General features: G+C 37.9%; 1 protein-coding gene across 1 annotated transcript in view; it reads left to right on the top strand.

Moving 5' to 3' along the window:
* LOC127418658 (plexin-A2-like) overlaps positions 1 to 19,362 on the top strand; it is a 312,630-nt gene that overhangs the window by 277,901 nt on the left and 15,367 nt on the right. The window contains exons 27-28 of the mRNA XM_051659328.1: positions 10,164 to 10,260; positions 16,793 to 16,983. Of these exons, the coding sequence (XP_051515288.1) occupies positions 10,164 to 10,260; positions 16,793 to 16,983 (288 nt within the window). The remainder of the gene's footprint in view (positions 1 to 10,163; positions 10,261 to 16,792; positions 16,984 to 19,362) is intronic.

The following is a 19,362-nucleotide window of genomic DNA, read 5'->3' as shown; positions in this document are numbered from 1 at the left end:
TATATGTCAACTCCAATTCAGTATTCAGCAACTTGGCCTGCCTTGATAAATGACAGTGTAAAATGTGCCTGTACACATAGATTAGTCATTCATAACAGAGGCCATTTACACATAGAAGTCTTAAAGATACAGTAGCATAATCAGCCTCTTTACTAATGGTCAAAGAATGGATGGAAAATGGTCATGTAATACTAAATTACAACAGTTTTTGGTGCAAGAAAACTTGATTAACATTGACCTGATTGACCCGGGGGGGAATATTAATGTTGTATTTAAAAAAACAAAAAAGTCAAATATGGGCCATTTAAAGCATCAGGGGAAATAAATTATAATTACAAATAATTACTTTTTTAATTATTATTATATGATCATAAATAATAAATATAATAGGTCACACTTTATTTTACAGTGTCTGTTAATGTTTTGTACTGTTATTTAACTACATGTACATACTGTGTAACTATTTTGTGCAGCTGCATGCAAATACAAATTGTTATACTTACAAATTGTTATACGTACTATATTGTAATAATAATAATAATAATTTTCTTTATTCATCACACATTTGCACATATACAGTGAAATTCTTTTTTTTCACATATCCCAGCTAGGCTGGGGTCAGAGTGCAGGGTCAGCCATGATATGGTGCCCCTGGAGCAGATAGGGTCAAGGGCCTTGCTCAAGGGCCCAACAGTGGCATCTTGGTAGTGCTGGGGCTTGAACCCCTGACCTTCTGATCAGTAACCCAGAGCCTTAACCGCTGAGCTACCACTGCCCCTTGTAATTACTTTTAGTAACATGTAAGATGTGTAACAGACACAGTCAAACAAAGTGTTACCTAATTATATTAATAATTATTAAAATAGTTTTATATATATATATATATATATATATATATATATATATATATATATATATATATATATATATATATATATATATATATATAAAATGCATGTAACAAAATGCAAGGACAAAACACCACAAAAGACAAATATGTGCAACATTTAAGTAAAAGACAAAAAACAAAACAAAAAACAGCGCTGTGATTGTTTGGCCCTTGGGAGACAGGCTCTTTCTGTCTGACTCACACCATACTGGACAATATAATAGAGGACAATTATTGAGCTGAGCTGGAAGATTTCTGGGAGAAATTTTAAGTGTGTAGCTGGGAAAGTGCTTGTGCATATTTACTGTGTGTGTGTGTGTGTGTGTGTGTGTGTGTGTGTATGTGTGTGTGTGTGAGAGAGAGAGAGAGAGAGAGAGAGAGAGAGAGTACTTGTCCTTTACCTTCAGTGCATTAACTACAATCTTTAACTTGTCTTTACTTCAAACCCTGCAGAGACAGTCAGATCAGGACAGGAGATGGAGAGAGAGCAAAAATTTGACACCTCTTTTTTTATGTCCAGATAAGATGCCATAGGGCAAACACACACACATAATTAAGAGCACATCATATGTGCTGTCATGTTGTGAGGAAGAGACAGACATAAAGAGAAAGAGAGAGAGAGAGAGAGAGAGAGAATACAGGTGTTTCTCTCTGTTGATCACCGCTTTTAGCGCTGTATCACTTCTTTGTTTTATTAAACTTGTCACAGAGCCCCTTCCACTTTTGTCGACAAGTTATTTGAACTGAGTTCATAAAAACTCCAGTATCTCTCCAAGTATTTGTCATGGCCACACTGACTTTTTTGGAGTTTGTGCTGCGAATCATATAAAAAAGTATACATCTGCACAATCTCTGAGGGACGGGCTTCAAAATTATTCATTTTAAAGACAGTAACCTAGGTAACAACTTGTAAATAAAAACGTCATGTCCAAACCACACTCATGATTAGTTTTAACCAATCATCAACGCTCTTCGACCAGCCGAGTTCTCCTAGGACAAGAATTTCAGAGAGGTGCGCGAACAGGAGAAATATCACAAAACAAACACATTGGCAGAACAAAAACATCACTGCATTTCGTTATCATCTGTAGGCAAACTAAGCGAAGCCTGTTCGCCTAGTAAGTATAAAGTAGCCTTTAGTCCCACTGTCATTTCAGTTCCTCATACTCCTTACAAAAATTTACCATGGTAACCATATGGTTCCACCAAAATACCATAGTTACTACAGTTATTGTTATTTATTCAAACTCAAAAAAATTACACCAAAAATATTTCATAAAATATCATACCAAATTCAAACATTTTATCCTCTCCAACTCCTTCCACGGGCCCCTTTTGCTGTGACTTAAAAATCACTGTACAACAACAGGTGGAAAAATACTAATACAAATTAGATCATAAATATAATTGTAAACATAGAAATAATAATAATAATAATAATAATAATTAATACATAAACTAATGACCTATAGATTGTTTAACACAAATCTAGTAAATGTTTTGTTTCATAAAACAGCGATTGTCAGGGACATAATTTGATGTTACACAATATTCTCAGAGTTTGGACATGAACTGTATTACCACCTGCTGGTGGAATCTCCAGACTCTAAATTCAGTTCTTACATTTATACTTTGCGCTGAAAACAGATGTTGTTTTGAAAATGTCTGAGCGCAATGATCTTTTTCTCAGGAAAATAGCAAATTACACTTTGTGCCACTTCACTGACAATCAGTACATCCACCGTTTATGTGCATACACCCACAGATAGCGCAAACACTCCCACCCATGCCCACTTGTGCTTTACACTGCTCTTAGAATTAGCGCTCTCACAAAAATTGGATAAGACGTAACGCACTGTCTTTGCGCATAGTGCTGCGGTGCTTACAAAAATAGAGTCCAAGGTGTCTTGCTTATGGAGTTGTTTAAAATCTATACACCATACTAACTCTGAATCATTGAATACAAGGGCTGGGCGATAGTATGATGTTATCGTATATCTATGATGTCTTACAAAGATCCAAATGCCGATTCCAAACAGACATGATCGACAATATCGGGAAATGGTAAAACCAGAGAAGTCGCCAAATATATTAAACAGTGACCAGGGTGTGAAACTAGCACCCGCCACCCACCAAATGCGATGAGGCTGAATCCAGTTCGTGAGCTCCTCGTCCAAATGTATTTCATGCGCGGGTAATTTTGCTCATCTATGAGCAACAGGTGGGTGACCTGCTGCAAGACGTCTCGGAGCGACACATGACAAGAAATGCTGTTAGTCACAAAGACATGCGCTTGAAGAAATACACTTAATTATTTTTTTAAGAACAGACAAAAGAAAAGCCATCAATAGCTTTGTTTCCATCAACAATTTTTATGTGCATTTTAAGATATCACATAAAACCTGCTGGACGGAAACATAAAATGCAAATAAAATCTCCAAAATGCACATGAAAAATGTATATGCTTGCTTGAGGTGGATACATTTTTTATTCGATAAGAAGAAATGTGCATAAACTATGATGGAAACACATTTACCGAATAAACTCCTATTGAATTTAACAGGAATACAAGATGCATATCAAAAAATCATGTGACTGAATAATAAATTCATAACTGGACAAACCAGCGGACCAATCATCGCTACTGAATTTTTGCCCTGGTCATTCTGAAATACCGGTGTCCTAAACATCCAAAGCCTGCATAGAGTTTGCAGAGCAAATAAGTTATACACAAACTTGCACTTTTTCAAGAAGAGCAGGTTTATTGATAACAAAGTCATGATGGAGGAACGAACACACACAGTGCTGCCAGAACTGTGCGATGCGCTGTCATTTACAGTCATGAAACGAGTTATTAAAGTGTTTTGTCTGCGCGTCCTAAACCGCAAGTTTTTTATAAATAATAGAGTCACACAGTCGCTACAATTTCCCTGAAAGTGACGATTTTGTTCTTTTGAATGCAAGGGATGGAATCTCTGTTTCATTCATCTGAAAACTGTTTGCAAAAATACTGTAGTCTATGAGAATGCTGCAAATGATCTCTGATCATCTCAGGAGGTGCTGTGACTTTAGTTCACTTTATTTCCATGTGGTTAGCATGCATTGCATGCATTTTTTCCAAGAATTTCACACACCATTGCACTTGTGTATATGGCTGTGTGACAATAAAGTGATTTGATTGTGAATGCAACTTTGCAGGTTCAGTAATATATATCTTTGTGTTAAAAAAAAAAGGAGAAAGTGAATAAATCATAAAGTAATGCAAGACACGTTCACCTTGAACCAAATTTTTTTTATTATTTTCTTTTCTTTTGGCACCATTAACTGTATTACCAAAACACAATACAAACACAAATTCGATAAGAACACACATTTGGCAGCATTATTTTGGGAACACAAGGGAATTTATTAGGCTTATTTATTTTGATTATCATTGTCTTTACATTTATAATTGTCTTTAGTTCTTAATCTGTAGGGTATTAGTAATTTTCCATCTGGTGTCTTTGACGGATGCTTGCGTGATGGCAAATGGGGTCATTGGAGACAGTAAATGTTTGAATTTTGGGAGGTGGTTAAATAAGATTTTTTGATCACTTTGTTATTTTATTGCTTTTTTAGTTTAGTTTAAAGTGCAGTTTGAATTTAGAAATGTCTACATTTTTAAAGCAAAATCAATAAAGCAAAAAAATTCACCGACCCTCGGCAGGTGGGTTGACGATGTAATCGGATATCACGATATTTTTTAAGGCAATTGTCGCTAAAATATTTTTTACATATCGCACAGCCCTATTGAATTCAAACCAGAGAAATAATGCATAGACAGTTTAGGGAGGAAGAAGAGAGAAAATGTGAGAAAGAGTATAGTAAACCGGGTGCAAGAGAATCTAGACAACACTGCATTAAAATAAATCACTCCTCCATAAAGGCACATTTCTCTTGAAATACTGTAGATAGGATAATCTCAGCCATTCCTCATTAAAATAACAGAGTATTTAAAGAAATAATCAACAACTTTGTCCTTTTAGTGAGTCGTACTGTGGCTTCATAAGCCCTGGTCACTGTGTTCTTCACTGATTGCTTTTGATTGCACAGGCTGATTAACGTACTAGCCATAAAAAAGTTTCCCTCAGTCAGATATCTCTACTTTCCTACCTTTCTTTCTCACTCATGCACTCTCGAAATCAGTGAGTCTCTTGACCTTGCGTAGGTTGAATGCCATTACAGAGTACAGACTGGTGGTGTGTCCCTGAGGGGCCAAAGTCATCCTTAAATTTCCAATGCAAAAGCTTTAAACACCATGAGAGATAGCTATAAACAATTCATAAAAACAGAGGCAGACATACACTGAACATGTTTATTATCTTTTTATGTCTTATTGGGAATGTCACGGTAGAATCACACCTCAAACTGATGCATTTAGTGTAAGGGTTAAGGAAATAATTTAATAGAATGTGCAAAACTATATATTTACTTTATCGCTTTAGAAGACATGAATTTAACAGCTGGTGTCGTATGGATGACATATATGCTGACTGTCTGTGATTTTTGGAGCTTCAAAAGAGAAATCTCCATTCACTTGCATTTTAAGGACCTACTGAGCTAAGATATTTTTCTATTTTTCTTCAAATGTGTTCTGGTGAAGAAAGAATAGTCATACACACCTGGGATATCATGAGGGTGAGTAAATAATGAGAGAATTTTCATTTTTGGGTGAACTATCCCAGGATAGTTCACCCAAAAATAAAAATGTTTTCATAGGCTACATTCGTAGTACTTTCTTGTCCTTTTTGGAGCTTGACAGCTATAGTCATTATCCACTATTATTGTGTGGAAAAGATCAACCTGGACATTCTGTAGAAACTTTTTGTATTCCATAAAATTTTTTTACAAAATTATAATAAAAAATAATTTTGTATGTTTTAGCAACTTTAGGGTGAGTAATTGTCGACAGGAATTTAAATGTTTAAACCACTTTAAGTGAAGCCCTGTATAATAAGGCTGTATTAGAGTTATGTTTTTTAGACTCTTTGTTGACTCCAATAGAAAATGTGTGGCCAGTATATCATTGTATAACACGTTTGGTATAGATCACTGCCAGGGGCTAAGTCATCTTTTCTGTTGACAGTGCTCCAGGACTTACAATCTGACTTGCACCCCTGTTTATATAATCAATGTCAGATGACAAATAAGACATACAGACATACCAGTTAATCATATACTGTTTAAAACTATTTGATGTGGTTATTACCATGGTAATCACAAGCTTAACATTAAGGGGAAAAAATGTTCCGCAATGCATTTATCACGTATAATCTTTATTAGGATGCTTTCATTCATGAATCTAACAAAGTTAATAAGAAACACTATTCACAACAGATTTTACTTCCATTATGTGATGTATTTCTAAGTGAAACAGGATAATGAAAAAATGTAGGACAGGTATTGATTGGTATTAATTCATAAGAATTATTAATAGAAAACAGTGGCTGTTCCATACCACAATGGAGCTGGGTGTTTTGAAGGATAGGACTGAAAAATACAAGGAATTGGTGAGGTCAGCCGAAAAGGAATGCTGTTTCAGAGGTGAAGCAAGTTATTACATTTTAATGAAAGATTATGAAGAACTTTTCTTTTCCTTTGGATTAATGTTCACTGATGAATTGTGCAAAATAAGGCCAGAAACATACACAAAGAATGTAAAAAGTGTACATTTTGATTGTATGTTGACTTTAAACGGCTGTCACACTGCCACATTTTTTTATGTGCCAAAGGCTCTCGTATTTTACGCTGATCATATTAGCATGACTGAGCCTGTCATATTTTAAAGAAGAAGCAGAAGGGCTGGACACATCACTGCATCTTTCTCTAACTCCTAGATGTGGTGTCTGAGTTAAAGACTTGTTAGCTTACAGATCAGCATCAGATAGAGTGCAGGCAGGGGCATCAGATATACACTGGGAAAAGGGGTCAGCTGTCTGTTTGATACAAACGTTATCATGAGGAGAGCTCACCCCTTATCGCTCTCACACCCACTGATGGCCCGCCTGCCTGCCTGACTGACTAAGGATTATCCCTCAAGGGCGAATGCATCTACCCTCCATCATTCAGGCTTCATATGGGTTCCACCTCCACAACATAGATCCGCTGTGAGAGAAGAAAGTGCATGTATGAGAGAAGAGTAGATGTGAGCAAAAATATTGGTTCCAAAACCTAGTGAGCTGCCTTGTTGCCAACTACCTACATTGGTAGCTGTCTTCTTGTCATAGAACCTCATAAGTGACCGATTTGAGCCACACAAATAGCAAGGATCATATGGGAGACTTTTCTGTTAGCATTTTGATAACTTAGCAGCACAATACTCTAGTAAGCATAAATTACATAGCACAGACAAATATTGAGTAACATAATCAGTTTTAGTCACACTAAACTATTTTTATTGATTTTTCAGTATTGAATTAAATGTTTACAATACTTATAATCAATATTTCTCTTGATTCGTCCGCCATTTTGGATTACTTCTTCACAAAGCTCTCCGCAATTCATTCAGGATACATGCAATATAGCCTTAGAATGCAGCCAAAAGAAGGTATCTTAGGAGGCAGCATAGTTAAGTTGAGTGCCTTTTTGGTTTTGGAACAGCCTTCAGGTTGGGAGTGCACCTAAAATGCCTTAAATGCTGCCTACTTATGCAGCTCACTAGGTTTCAGAACAGAACTAATTAAATATTTGTTGTCAGGAAGAGAGCAAAGGAAAGAGAAAGTTAGGCTGAGCTTGAAACCTAATCTATACTGTTTTAGAAAACCAAGCATATGAAGGCATCTTAGTAGATGTGACACAAAAACTGGATTTAGATGTGCCTTTGCCTTCCTACTTTACCTCCATACTCTCCTTGGAAAGGCCCTTCCTTAACCCTTTCAGCATTTGAACACCACCATACAGTGTAGAGAATGACTGACGAAGCAATAGGAATTAAAACTCACAATGTTATGGGGCGGTAATAGGACCTTCCTGGTGCCACGCACCTGTCACAGGTGGAAGTCGGGAAAAAAACAGGATCTTGGAAGAGTGAGCAGCAACGGAAGTAGACTGTGAAAAAAGATGTTTGTGAGAGTGAGGAGCCCAGTGACATCTCAAATGATTTCTCTACAGTCCTGCACTCTTTCAAGTGTCTCTCCAGTCAGGTTATTAGCCGGTCTGCAGTGAGGGTCGGCTTAGGGGAAACCTGCACTAATAGGGCTGCAGCTTATGGGGGTGTACAGGGGCTAAAGTAACATCATCATCAGCACTGAGAGTGCAGAGAGGTGAAAGAAGACTCCTGACTACCCTCAGCCTTCATAAGAGCTCACCGGGTACATATAGACTCTTTTATGGAGGACAGAGAGGTTTTTTATTTTTTTTATCTTGAAATGGACTCAAAAGTTGATGCCTTCTTTTGACAAGAGAGGTCTTTGACTGAAGAACTTGACCTAGTTCTTCTGCTTACTGAGTTTGTTGACCTCCTGATACAGTCCTTATCATAATCATACAGTATATGATTTGTTTTCTTACTTATTGGCTGACTAATGGGCTGGTAACCAAAAGGTTGTGGGTTCAAGCCCCGTAATGAATTATGAGGTAGCCATGAGATATTAGACTGGCCCATGAAAAACTAACTAGCACAATACTAGGGTGTTGTGGGTGGTTGCCAGTGCATTGCTATGCAGTTGCTATGATGTTCTGGGTGGCTGCTTACTGGCCCAAGTCAAAAGAGCCTACCCCCAAGTCTCTATGATATACTGGTCCTTAGATATGGCTTGGGTCTCTTCTTGAAAGTAATTCTATGGGATATGCCTGTTTTATTGTTTGCTATAGGTAAAAATCAAATGTGTGATTGCTTAGAAAAGTGATAACACACCTCTACTTAACAAGCCGCATGATTTGAGGTATCATTCTTGTCCATAGCACAAACTGTTTATCTGTCCTGCACCAAAGTTGAGGGTTAGGGGTTTGTTCAAATCCTTAACCGCAGGTATGTGTTACTTAGCACCACAAATTATTCTACTCCAGCACATTCACTTGATTCTTTGGGTTACAGTTAAACATAGAGACAAATGCCTCAAAGGCAGATAATATAACAAGCAGCATTGGTTTTGCCAGGTAGCTGAGGTTACGGCGTTCCTTTCAGGAAGTTGCTTTCATGTGCAGAATTGAGGTTGAGTTGGTTATCTGTGTGAGAGCAGACCTCATTTCCTCTGAAGTTTTTGACAGTTCACTTTAATACAGAAGATCAGAAAGAGCTCATGGAGCACACCGAAAGAAATGGAGAGTTTCACCCTACTGTATAGACTCCATCACCTCATCTTTCCTTGTAGCGTTTCTCTTTCCCATCTCTAAATTACTCAGTCATTACAGCCGCTCACCTGTCAACCTTTTATCTGTTGACCTGCCTTTGTATTAGATTTTTTTTTATTTGAATCCTCTCTAAGCTATCTGCCCTCTCTGTTGGGAAAAATTATCAGGCTGGTCTGGTTTGCTGGTTATATAAGGGTTTTGGGCACTTGTCATCTGGTCAGGTTGGGAGGCCAGCTTGCTAGCCAGCTAAACCAGCTGAATACCAGTATAGCCAGGCTGAGTGGCTGGGAGACCAGCTGAAGACCGGCTTGGCCAGTTTGGTAGACTAGCTAAACCATCTAAAGACCAGCTTGACCAGCCTTGAAGACCAGCAAGACCAGCTTAAGACCAACTTGGACAGGCTTGGAGGAAAGCTAGACCAGATGAAGACCAGCTTAGCCAGACTGGAAGACCAGATAGACCAGCCGAAGACCAGCTGTGAGACTGCTGTTTTTCAACAGGGCTGTTTGAGCTTAGTGCTGAATCTCTGTCTTGAGTGCCCAAGATATAGTCAGTGAATGATGCTTTTACATTTCATATTTCAGTGCACCTCCCTCCGTTTATCGGCTCTACTCCATCAATCATTACTCCCTTTAAGTACTGAAGAGTGACATAAGTCCCAGTGAAGGAAATCTCATGTGCTGTCATATGCAAATATGGGCTTCTTCTCTAATCATATTTCCTTTTCTATGTAGAGTGTGATTGGTGAATCTTTCTGTGGTGCGTTTACTCAAGTAAAGGATTTAATGTGCGTTTGATCCAAGAACACAGTGTGAACACACCTTATACATTTATAACCAGAACAGATCTTTTTGAAGCATTTAAATATCGCTTTTTTTCCAAGAACTTTGAAGTAACTATTATGAGAAAAGGAAAGAGACTTGACAATGTTTGTTTTATACAGGTATCAGACCGCTGTGTGGTTGCTTTGGTACCTAAGCAGACATCCTCCTACAACATTCCACCCACAAGCATCTCCAGGACTTCAATAAGTCGATATGGTGAGTATCTGTCTGACAATTTCATTGTTTCACAATATAGGAATCTGTGATATAAAACGGTGGTTCTAACTGCTTGGATTTTAAATTGGACATTAAGTGGAATCACAACACGGTACCAAAATTGTTTATTGAGCAAAAATTTCATAAAATCAAGGAACGTTCTGGGTTCAATACAAGATAAGCTCAATCGACTGCATTTGTGGTATAATGTTGATTACAACAAAAATTTATTTTGACACGTACTTTTCTTTAAAAAAAAGCAAAAATGGGGGTTACAGTGAGGCACTTACAAAGCAAGTGAATTTTTGGAGGGTTTAAAGGCAGAAATGTGAAGCTTATAATTTTATAAAAGCACATTAATTCTTCTGTTAAAACTTGTGTATTATTTGAGCTGTAAAGTTGTTTAAATTGTCATTTTTACAGTCGTAGGATTTTTGGTTTTGTTGACATTACATTGTCATGGCAACGGAGATGTAAAATTGGCTACAACTTTACACAGAAAAGGTTAGTAAGTGATTTGATCACACTAAAATCATGTTAACATGCATATTGTTTACGTCTTGTGGCTAAACTTTTGAAACAGTGAGTATTTTAACATAATAAATTGGCCCCCCATTCATTTCCATTGTAAGTGTCTCACTGTAACCCATATTTTTGCTTTTTTTAAAGAAAAGCAGGGACGAGTTGAAATAAATCTTTGTGGTAATCAATATTATGCTACAAATGCTGTTGATTGATCTTAACTTGTATTGAACCCGGAAATTTCCTATAATATGACCATTTTCTCCTCTAGTTTAGAAGTTGCTAAACCTATTTGTTTTGATAAATAACTAATTATTCATGATTATATGGTAAGTTGCATTTTATTATTTGCATTTAGCATTGTTTCGTTTGCTTGTCTGCGACCTATCAAAACACACCTGAGACCCATTTTTGAGTTGCTACCTTCTAGTTCAGAACCACTTCTATAAACCATGTCTGAAGAGCTCTGTAGCTTTAAATGTTGGTCCTTATGACTGTGTTTACCATGTGTGCATGAGCCGTGCACTGCATTTTTGCTTTGCAGCCCGCGGGATGCCCAAGGGAGCCTCGCGGGTGCTAGAGAATGAGAGAAAAATAGAGAGGGCGAGAGAGCTTGCCAGAGAGTGTAAGATGAAGAGAGAGAGGTGTTAGCGTTTAGCGTGAAGCTCAATAATGTTGATTCTCCGCTGAGTTTTGATGCCACCTGTAATGGACACATTAGCTGCTTCCCCATAGCCTTGTTTTAGGAAGTGCCACAGGGCTCCCCATCTGGCCCCTTCTCGTTTTCCATCACAATGAGCTGCAGGCCACTCACTGATTGCTAATAACGCACCGCTAATGATTCTTCACATGTGCGCAAAAAATCCAAATGACAAACAGCCAAATACCAGTGCCTGCAATAAAATTGAGCATCGGACCACTTGTTTTAAAATGAATGAGAGAAATTGGAACACCCAATATGGCGAGTATTGAAAAGGAAATCCCGCCTCACAGGTAAAATAGCCAATCACCTTTTTATACAGAACGTGCATGCACAAACTAGACAAGTTGGAAAAATAGCTTTTTTTTAGCAGGATCTGAGCTTAAGAAGGACAAATTATGATACCGTTGTTGTCAGATTTTACTGCTGATTTGAAATGTTGATGTTTTTTGTTCATAATCTTGACCAACCCTTTTAGAGTTTTTGGTCCTTCCCCATTCAGGTAGATAGGAGCTGTATTTTTATGCCACTTGTTTACATAGAATATAGCTGCCTTGGACTTACCTTGCGGTGGGAAAGTCCCTTTCATATTGTCACATTACATTATTTTGCTCATAATAGCTTGAGGATACCTTGATACTTTTTTGCATATGAAATCACCTAGTGAATTTAGTTTTCTTTCCTGTGTTGACGTATTTCCAATTAAAACTGAAAGTTGGGGTGGGATGTTTTGAAGAGCTCGTCCTTTATTTTTTTTAAAATGGCCAATAGGCTTTAGTTATGTTATAGCCATAAACCATGACTTGCTACTTGCTAATCGTTTGCAGGTGGTTTTAGGGGGCAGGACATTCTCACACTAGAGAGCATTTGATTGGACATATATCTGTGTAGCGCAAGATGAATCATCAATATTTTTATCCATTTTCCCAAGAGAGAAAGACAACATTTTTAAAGCCATATCTTCTAAAGCAGAGGTATTCAATTAAAGTTCCAAGTGGTCCAGTCTCTAGATTTCCTTCCCAGCAAGGTCCAGACAATAACTTACATGGTGTTAGTGGTCAGTATAGTTATGAAATGACATACCTGTAAGTAGTGCAGTTTTTTTTGAAATAGTAGGCCTAATTGTACATTTCCAAGTTGGCAGTAATAGTATTTTGTAAAAGAAGAAAACAAAAAAACCCCATCAAAGTCAAAACAGTCTCTTTAAAACTGGGCAAGGATTAGGACAGCAGTCACCAAATAGCGGACCGCGGTTCAGGTTCGGACCTCGGCTTGTTCCATCTGGCCCACGAGACATCTTGACATTTGCTGCCCCATCTCACCATTTCTATACTTCAAATGATCAGCGCGACAAAACAACGGAGCTGTGTACAGCGCAATCGCTTGGGCACAGATAGCACTGATCTTTCAGCGCTGTATCCTCGAATACTTTTGTCTTTTACAGAACACACTTCATACCTTTTCGTGGGCTGCGTGCAGAGTTGCAGACACAGTTATTTTGAATATTTTTAGATACTCAAGGAGCATATTAAGGAAATACATTTTGGGGGGTTCAGGGGTATCTCCTGAGAGAAAATTTAAAAAATGTAAAAGACTGAATGGACCATTTTTATATTTTCCTTAAAATGAAAAATCTACCAACAGCAAACAATGTACAGCACAATAGTTAAGCTTAAAAATACTGTTAGCTGGGGGCTTGGGTAGCCCAGCGAGTAACTACCACCCCTGGAGTCGCAAGTTCGAATCCAGGGCGTGCTGAGTGACTCCAGCCAGGTCTTCTAAGCAACCAAATTGGCCTGGTTGCTAGGGAGGGTAGAGTCACATGGGGTAACCTCCTCATGGTCGCTATAATGTGGTTCTCACTCTCGGTGGGGTGCGTGGTGAGTTGTGCGTGGATCTCGCGGAGAATAGCATGAAGCCTCCACACGCACTGTCTCCGCGATAACACGCTCAACAAGCCACGTGATAAGATGCGCGGATTGACGGTCTCAGACACGGAGGCAACTGAGATTCGTCCTCCACCACCCAGATTGAGGCAAGTCACTACGCCAACAAGAGAATTTAGAGCATATTGGGAAATGGGCATTCCAAATTGGGGAGAAAAAGGGGTGAAAAGAAAAAAAAAGAAAAAATACTATTAGCTAAAGTTAAGAAGGCCTATAAATAGGCCTTCTTAGGGGCAGTGGTGGCTTGGCGGTTAAGACTTTGGGTTAATGACTAGATGGTCAGGGGTTCAAGCCCCAACACTGCCACGATGCCACTGTTGGGCCCTTGAGCAAGGCCCTTGACCCCATCTGCTCCAGGGGCACCGTATCATGGCTGACCCTGCGCTCTGACCCCAGCTTGGCTGGGATATGCAAAAACTAGGGGCAGTGGTAGCTCAGCAGTTAAGGTTCTGGGTTACTGATCAGAAGGTCAGGGGTTCAAGCCCCAGCACCGCCAAGATGCCACTGTTGGGCCCTTGAGCAAGGCCCTTGACCCTATCTGCTCCAGGGGCGCTGTATCAGGGCTGACCCTGAACTCTGACCCCAGCCTAGCTGGGATATGTGAAAAAGAAGAATTGCACTGTATATGTGCAAATGTATAATGTGTGATAAATAAAGAAAATTAATTAAATTAAAAATTAATTATAAAAATTATAAATTATAATTAAATAGTCAGACTATCTTACAAAAATAATCTGTTTGTGAAAGGCTCGAAACATGCTGATTAATAAAGCTAATTTTAGACAAATTTTTTTTATATAGTTTAAAGGTGCTCTGGAAGCACATTGTGCTGTCACAAGCCTGGTTTAGCTGAACTGGCGGATTAATTTCAGACAAATGAAGCTGAATTCATTTAGCTTCATTCTCGTTTCCTGCAGTGTGTTTTATGAAAGATGCCAGTATCCATCTATATTGCTGCTCACTGTATTTCTCCGCTATGGTCTACTGTTGTTAAAATAACCACGTCTGCAACTCTGCACGCAGGGCACAAAAGGGTATCAATGAAGCGTGTTCTGTTAAAGAGAAAAGTATTTGAGGATACAGCGCTGAAAGATCAGTTCTATCTGCACCCAAGCACTTGTGCTGTACACAGCTATGTTGTTTTGTCGCGCTGATCACTTGAAGTATAGAAACGGTGAGATGGGGCAGCAAATATCAAGATGTCTTATGGGCCGGATGGAACGATGGCGAGGTCCGGTCCTGGACCGTGTCCACTATTTAGTAACCGATGTTCTAAAGGTTTATTTGTCAACTTTTAGGAGTACACTGGCATATAGATGACTTCAAAGGTAAGTGACATGGACTAAAAGCCCATGCTGCTTTGATTCCATTGGGTCTTTAATGAGAGAGCACAATTATTTGCTCTTATCATTTACAAACATAACGACATTTAAAGTTCAGGGAACACTTCAAAAGGGAAAAATCAAATAACCATAGATGTAAGCAACACCACAGCGTTTACTTTGGCGTTTCTGAAAAGCTATCTTGATTTGTCAGCTGCACTCTTCGTTTACCAACTAGCCTTAATCTTGTGCTCCCGAATTAGGTAGTTAAAAGTTTTTAGGGTTGCATTAACACTTTGATCTATTTTATTTCAAAAAGCTTGTTTCTTTTTTTTTAAGGAATGATCCTTATATAGGTATGAGATGGCACAAAAGAGATGGCTCTCTTTTTCTTTTCTTTTTTCTTTTTCCTGTTTTTGCAACCTGCTCTTGTGTGTGGTGCATAAAAAGCAGCATCTCATCTGGCAGGACACTGGTGCCTGTCAATCATGGCATGGCACAGCAGGCACAGCTGTGGCAAGACACCCACTGATTGATTCATATAAATTTAATACTCAACACTTAGCAGCTCAGCTCAATTTAGCATGCCAGCACCCCTGTCCCAAAATAACATTGCTCACGTACCTCTAATTGCTGGAGGAAAGTGGCTCAAACATCAAAAACACAACACTCACATACACACACACACAATACAATCATATTTCAATATATTTTGATTCTATTTCTCATGATATTGCTCTGATACTAGTGCAGAATCATAAATATTTAATATTCCTTTTATGTCAAATGATGTATGCTTTTTTATGTTTATTTTAAGGTTCAAATTAGATTTTGAATCCCGGATTTTCAATATGTTTTTTCAGCTTTTTGATCTCACTCCATATGTAGTGCAATGTGTATTATATTGTGAGGTAGTTGGTGATAATCAGCTCTAGTGTTAAAGGCCCTTCACCTTGTGGGAGACGAATACACACACATACACACTCTTGTAGTAATCATTCAATGCCAACTCTGTGGCAATTTCCAAACAGGCTGTTAAGTATGCAGTAGTTTAAGGGGGATTGAATCTCCAATCTACTTCTACCTGTACCCCCTACTGTTAACACCACCATCACACACTCATGCACACACACATTCTCTCGCAAATCCATTTCTCCTGGGTCCTCCATTGTGACTCCGATCTGTCAAAATTACACTTCTGTCTCAAAATAGCAGAAGCTGTTTGCCTTCCTTTGCTGTTCACATGCCATTTGAAGCCAGGTGACAGGGACAGAGAGAAAGAGACATAGGATACAGGAGATTATACCACCATTGTGCAAAGTCGATCTGGCCTCCCAAGAGAGCACTCAGCCCTGCGAAATAAAACCCTGACAGATCTAATTGGAGAAATGAGCAAGAGACTGATTACTTAACATGATAGGAATGAGATGAGATTGATGGGGAGGTTGGGGGAGAGCTTAACTCATTAGAAATCTTTAGTTGCATTGATTAGGTCCTCTGATACAGACGTTTAAAGCATGTTGGCAGCACAATGAATCAGGACGAGCCAATTATGAAGCCTTTTAAGAGGAGACCAGAGAGCATCAACTCATCTGACTCCGTCTAGAAATAAAAACGGAGTAAATCCTCTAGAGAGAGAGAAAAAGATACATGGGGTTAGGCAGAGTAAATGAAATGTGAGAGGGCCGTGCTCTTTCTATTCATCCAAAAGAACATCAGTGTGGAAGAATGGTGGCGTGAGGGTCACAACGAATTTGCATCTCTATGCACTGTTTTTCAATAGTTTTTCTATGTAAACATGTTCTAGATTGACATCTTTGACCATTGCACCACATATTACTGTCTTGTATCTTGTGCAGGAGTACCACATTTTTTTTTAGATGGTGTGTCAGTTTAAAAAGAACTAGAACTTTTAAAAACGTGTCTCGAGACCAGCGTTCTGTTCTGTTTGTTGCTTTGAGGAAGTTAGGTTTGAACTCCCCCTAAGAATATCATAATTGTCTCTTTTTTTTTTTTATCTCTTTCCTTCTCGTTCTATGCAGACTCGACGTTCCGGTATACAGGAAGTCCAGACAGCCTGCGGTCTCGTGCTCCCATGATCACCCCGGACCTGGAGAGTGGAGTTAAAGTCTGGCACCTGGTGAAGAACCATGAGCATGGTGACCAGAAGGAAGGAGACCGAGGCAGCAAGATGGTATCTGAGATCTACCTCACCCGCCTGCTAGCTACTAAGGTAACTCTATGAAGTCAAGAATTTCAACCATACTATCTGCTTTTTGAGATTTATTTTACACTTAAAGTAGCATTATCAAGACAAAGAGTATTTTTCTTGCTCTTTTGAAATAAAAGACTACTATTTAGACATACTGTAATGCAAAGCTTCCTCCCCAGTCCACCCAAGCCATTTATGGAATCTAAGCTGCAAAAACATTGTCAAAGTCATTCAGAATCCATCATAGTTATTAGAGGTGGTGGAAAAATAATCGATATGTTATAGGATTGCAATATTTCTCCTCACGATATTTTATTGTTATTCATGTGCCAAAAATGTGTATTATTTTACATTTTTCAACTTCAACAACAGTCCCTTAGATGGCGCAGTTATTATGCTGTACCACTGAGACAGAACAGAACTCCTTTGATGTCACTTACAACACAGGAAAGTTGTTGACAAAATGGATGCGTCAGAGACTATTCAAAATCCGCCTTCCTCTTTTAAATCCAGAGTTTGCCAACATTTTGGTTTGTGAAAGATCCAGAAAAAAGCATTGTTTATGTTAAACATTAAAGTTTACTTCCCCAGAAGTGAAGTGATCATCTTTTGGTCATTTGCACGTTTCCCAGATCTCTGGTATTGTGTGTTATTTTGTGTCATGGTCATTATAGTCATAATCCAGTATGACATTAAAGAAGCATAAAAGCATCATTAATTAGCCAGTATGACTCGTGCATTATATTCAGAGTCTCTGGAAGCCATAGAATAGTGTTGTGAATCGCAAAAGGATGCATTTAAAGAGAGAAATATAGTCTGCATGCGCAGCGCGTTTCAGGGAATGATCGCTGCTCTGTTGTTGACACACACACAAACACACACACACACACACAGAGCATGCAATTGAGAAGCATATTAAAAATACTGTGAACTAGCATACAGACAGAAACTCTAAGTTCTTCCTGCAGTGTTATGCAAAAATAAGAGCCAGAGGGTTTTAAAGTGTAACAATAATAACAACAACAGTAATAATATATAACAAATTAGAATCAGATTTAAATTGACTGAGTAATATTACATTCTGTCACAACTAAAATGAACACAAAAGTGATCCACTAAAGAATCTATTCCACATTAACAGACTTATTTGAGGGTCAGTATTGTTTATATTCACAAATAAATGGTTCAAATTCATATTATTTTAGGCACTTTTATATTAATTTAATAATGCATTTGGTGATTTGGCAACAGTTCTCTGAAGTCCTATGAATAAGAATGTAAAACAATGAATAAAATTAGCTAAATATTGCTATATATATCACATTTTTGAATTGCAATACACCAAAAATAAAGAATTGCAATTATATCGTATCGTGACCTAGATATTGATATAACATCATATCGCCAGTTATCTTGTGATTCCCACCCTTATAGTTATGACATCACAATCATGCGAACATTTACATATGAATGCCAACATTTACATATCAATGGCAATTCATTTACGTACAGGGTTGGGGAGTAACGGAATACATGTTTAACAGGATTACATATTTAAAATACAAAATATAAGTAACTGTATTCCACTACAGTTACAGTTTAAATCACTGGTAATTAGAATACAGTTACATTCAAAAAGTATTTTGATTACTGAAGAGATTGTCATTTGTTTCATTTAATATTTAGTCCTTTCAGATGGAAAACATTTTTACATATAAATGATGTGATCCAAAGTGCATTTGAACAGCGGTGAAACACTTTCTTATGATGTGTTACATTCATACGAGCAGACAGAGAAGTAAGTTTGAAGCAGAAGAAATAAACGTTGTGTAAATTGTCAGCTTTACGCTAAGCTAAAATGCTATTTCTAGCCATTTTACATGCACATTACCAGGCACGATCATATTTTTTTTATCAAGAAAATTCACGTTGGATCATAATTTCTTTTTTTCTAGTAAGACCTTTGATATTGGGGCAAAAATCGTATTCTTGATAATAATTTTTGTATTGTTTTCCTGTAGAAATATCTAAAAATCCTTAAAACATGATCAATTTGATTTATCTTGTTTTAGAAACAACACTGCATAAGATATTTATGTTTTTCAGAGAATGTATTTTTAACATGTGTATTTTGTCTTACTGTACTGGCAGAGTTTTTATTGTCAAAACAAGTGAAAAAATCTACCAGTGCTGAAGAAGTAATCCAAAGTATTTAGATTACATTACTGATCTTGAGTAATCTAACAGAATATGTTACAAATGACATTTTACAGCATGTACTCTGTAATCTGTAGTGGAATACATTTAAAAAGTAACCCTCCCAACCCTGTTTACATATAGGGGTCTAAAAGGTACAGTAGCAAAAACAGCCTGTTTAGGGTCATAGAGAGGGTGGAAAAT

Source organism: Myxocyprinus asiaticus, chromosome 28 (genome assembly GCF_019703515.2).
Source record: "Myxocyprinus asiaticus isolate MX2 ecotype Aquarium Trade chromosome 28, UBuf_Myxa_2, whole genome shotgun sequence".
NCBI lineage: Eukaryota > Metazoa > Chordata > Actinopteri > Cypriniformes > Catostomidae > Myxocyprinus > Myxocyprinus asiaticus.
This window is presented reverse-complemented; position numbering and strand designations above follow the sequence as displayed.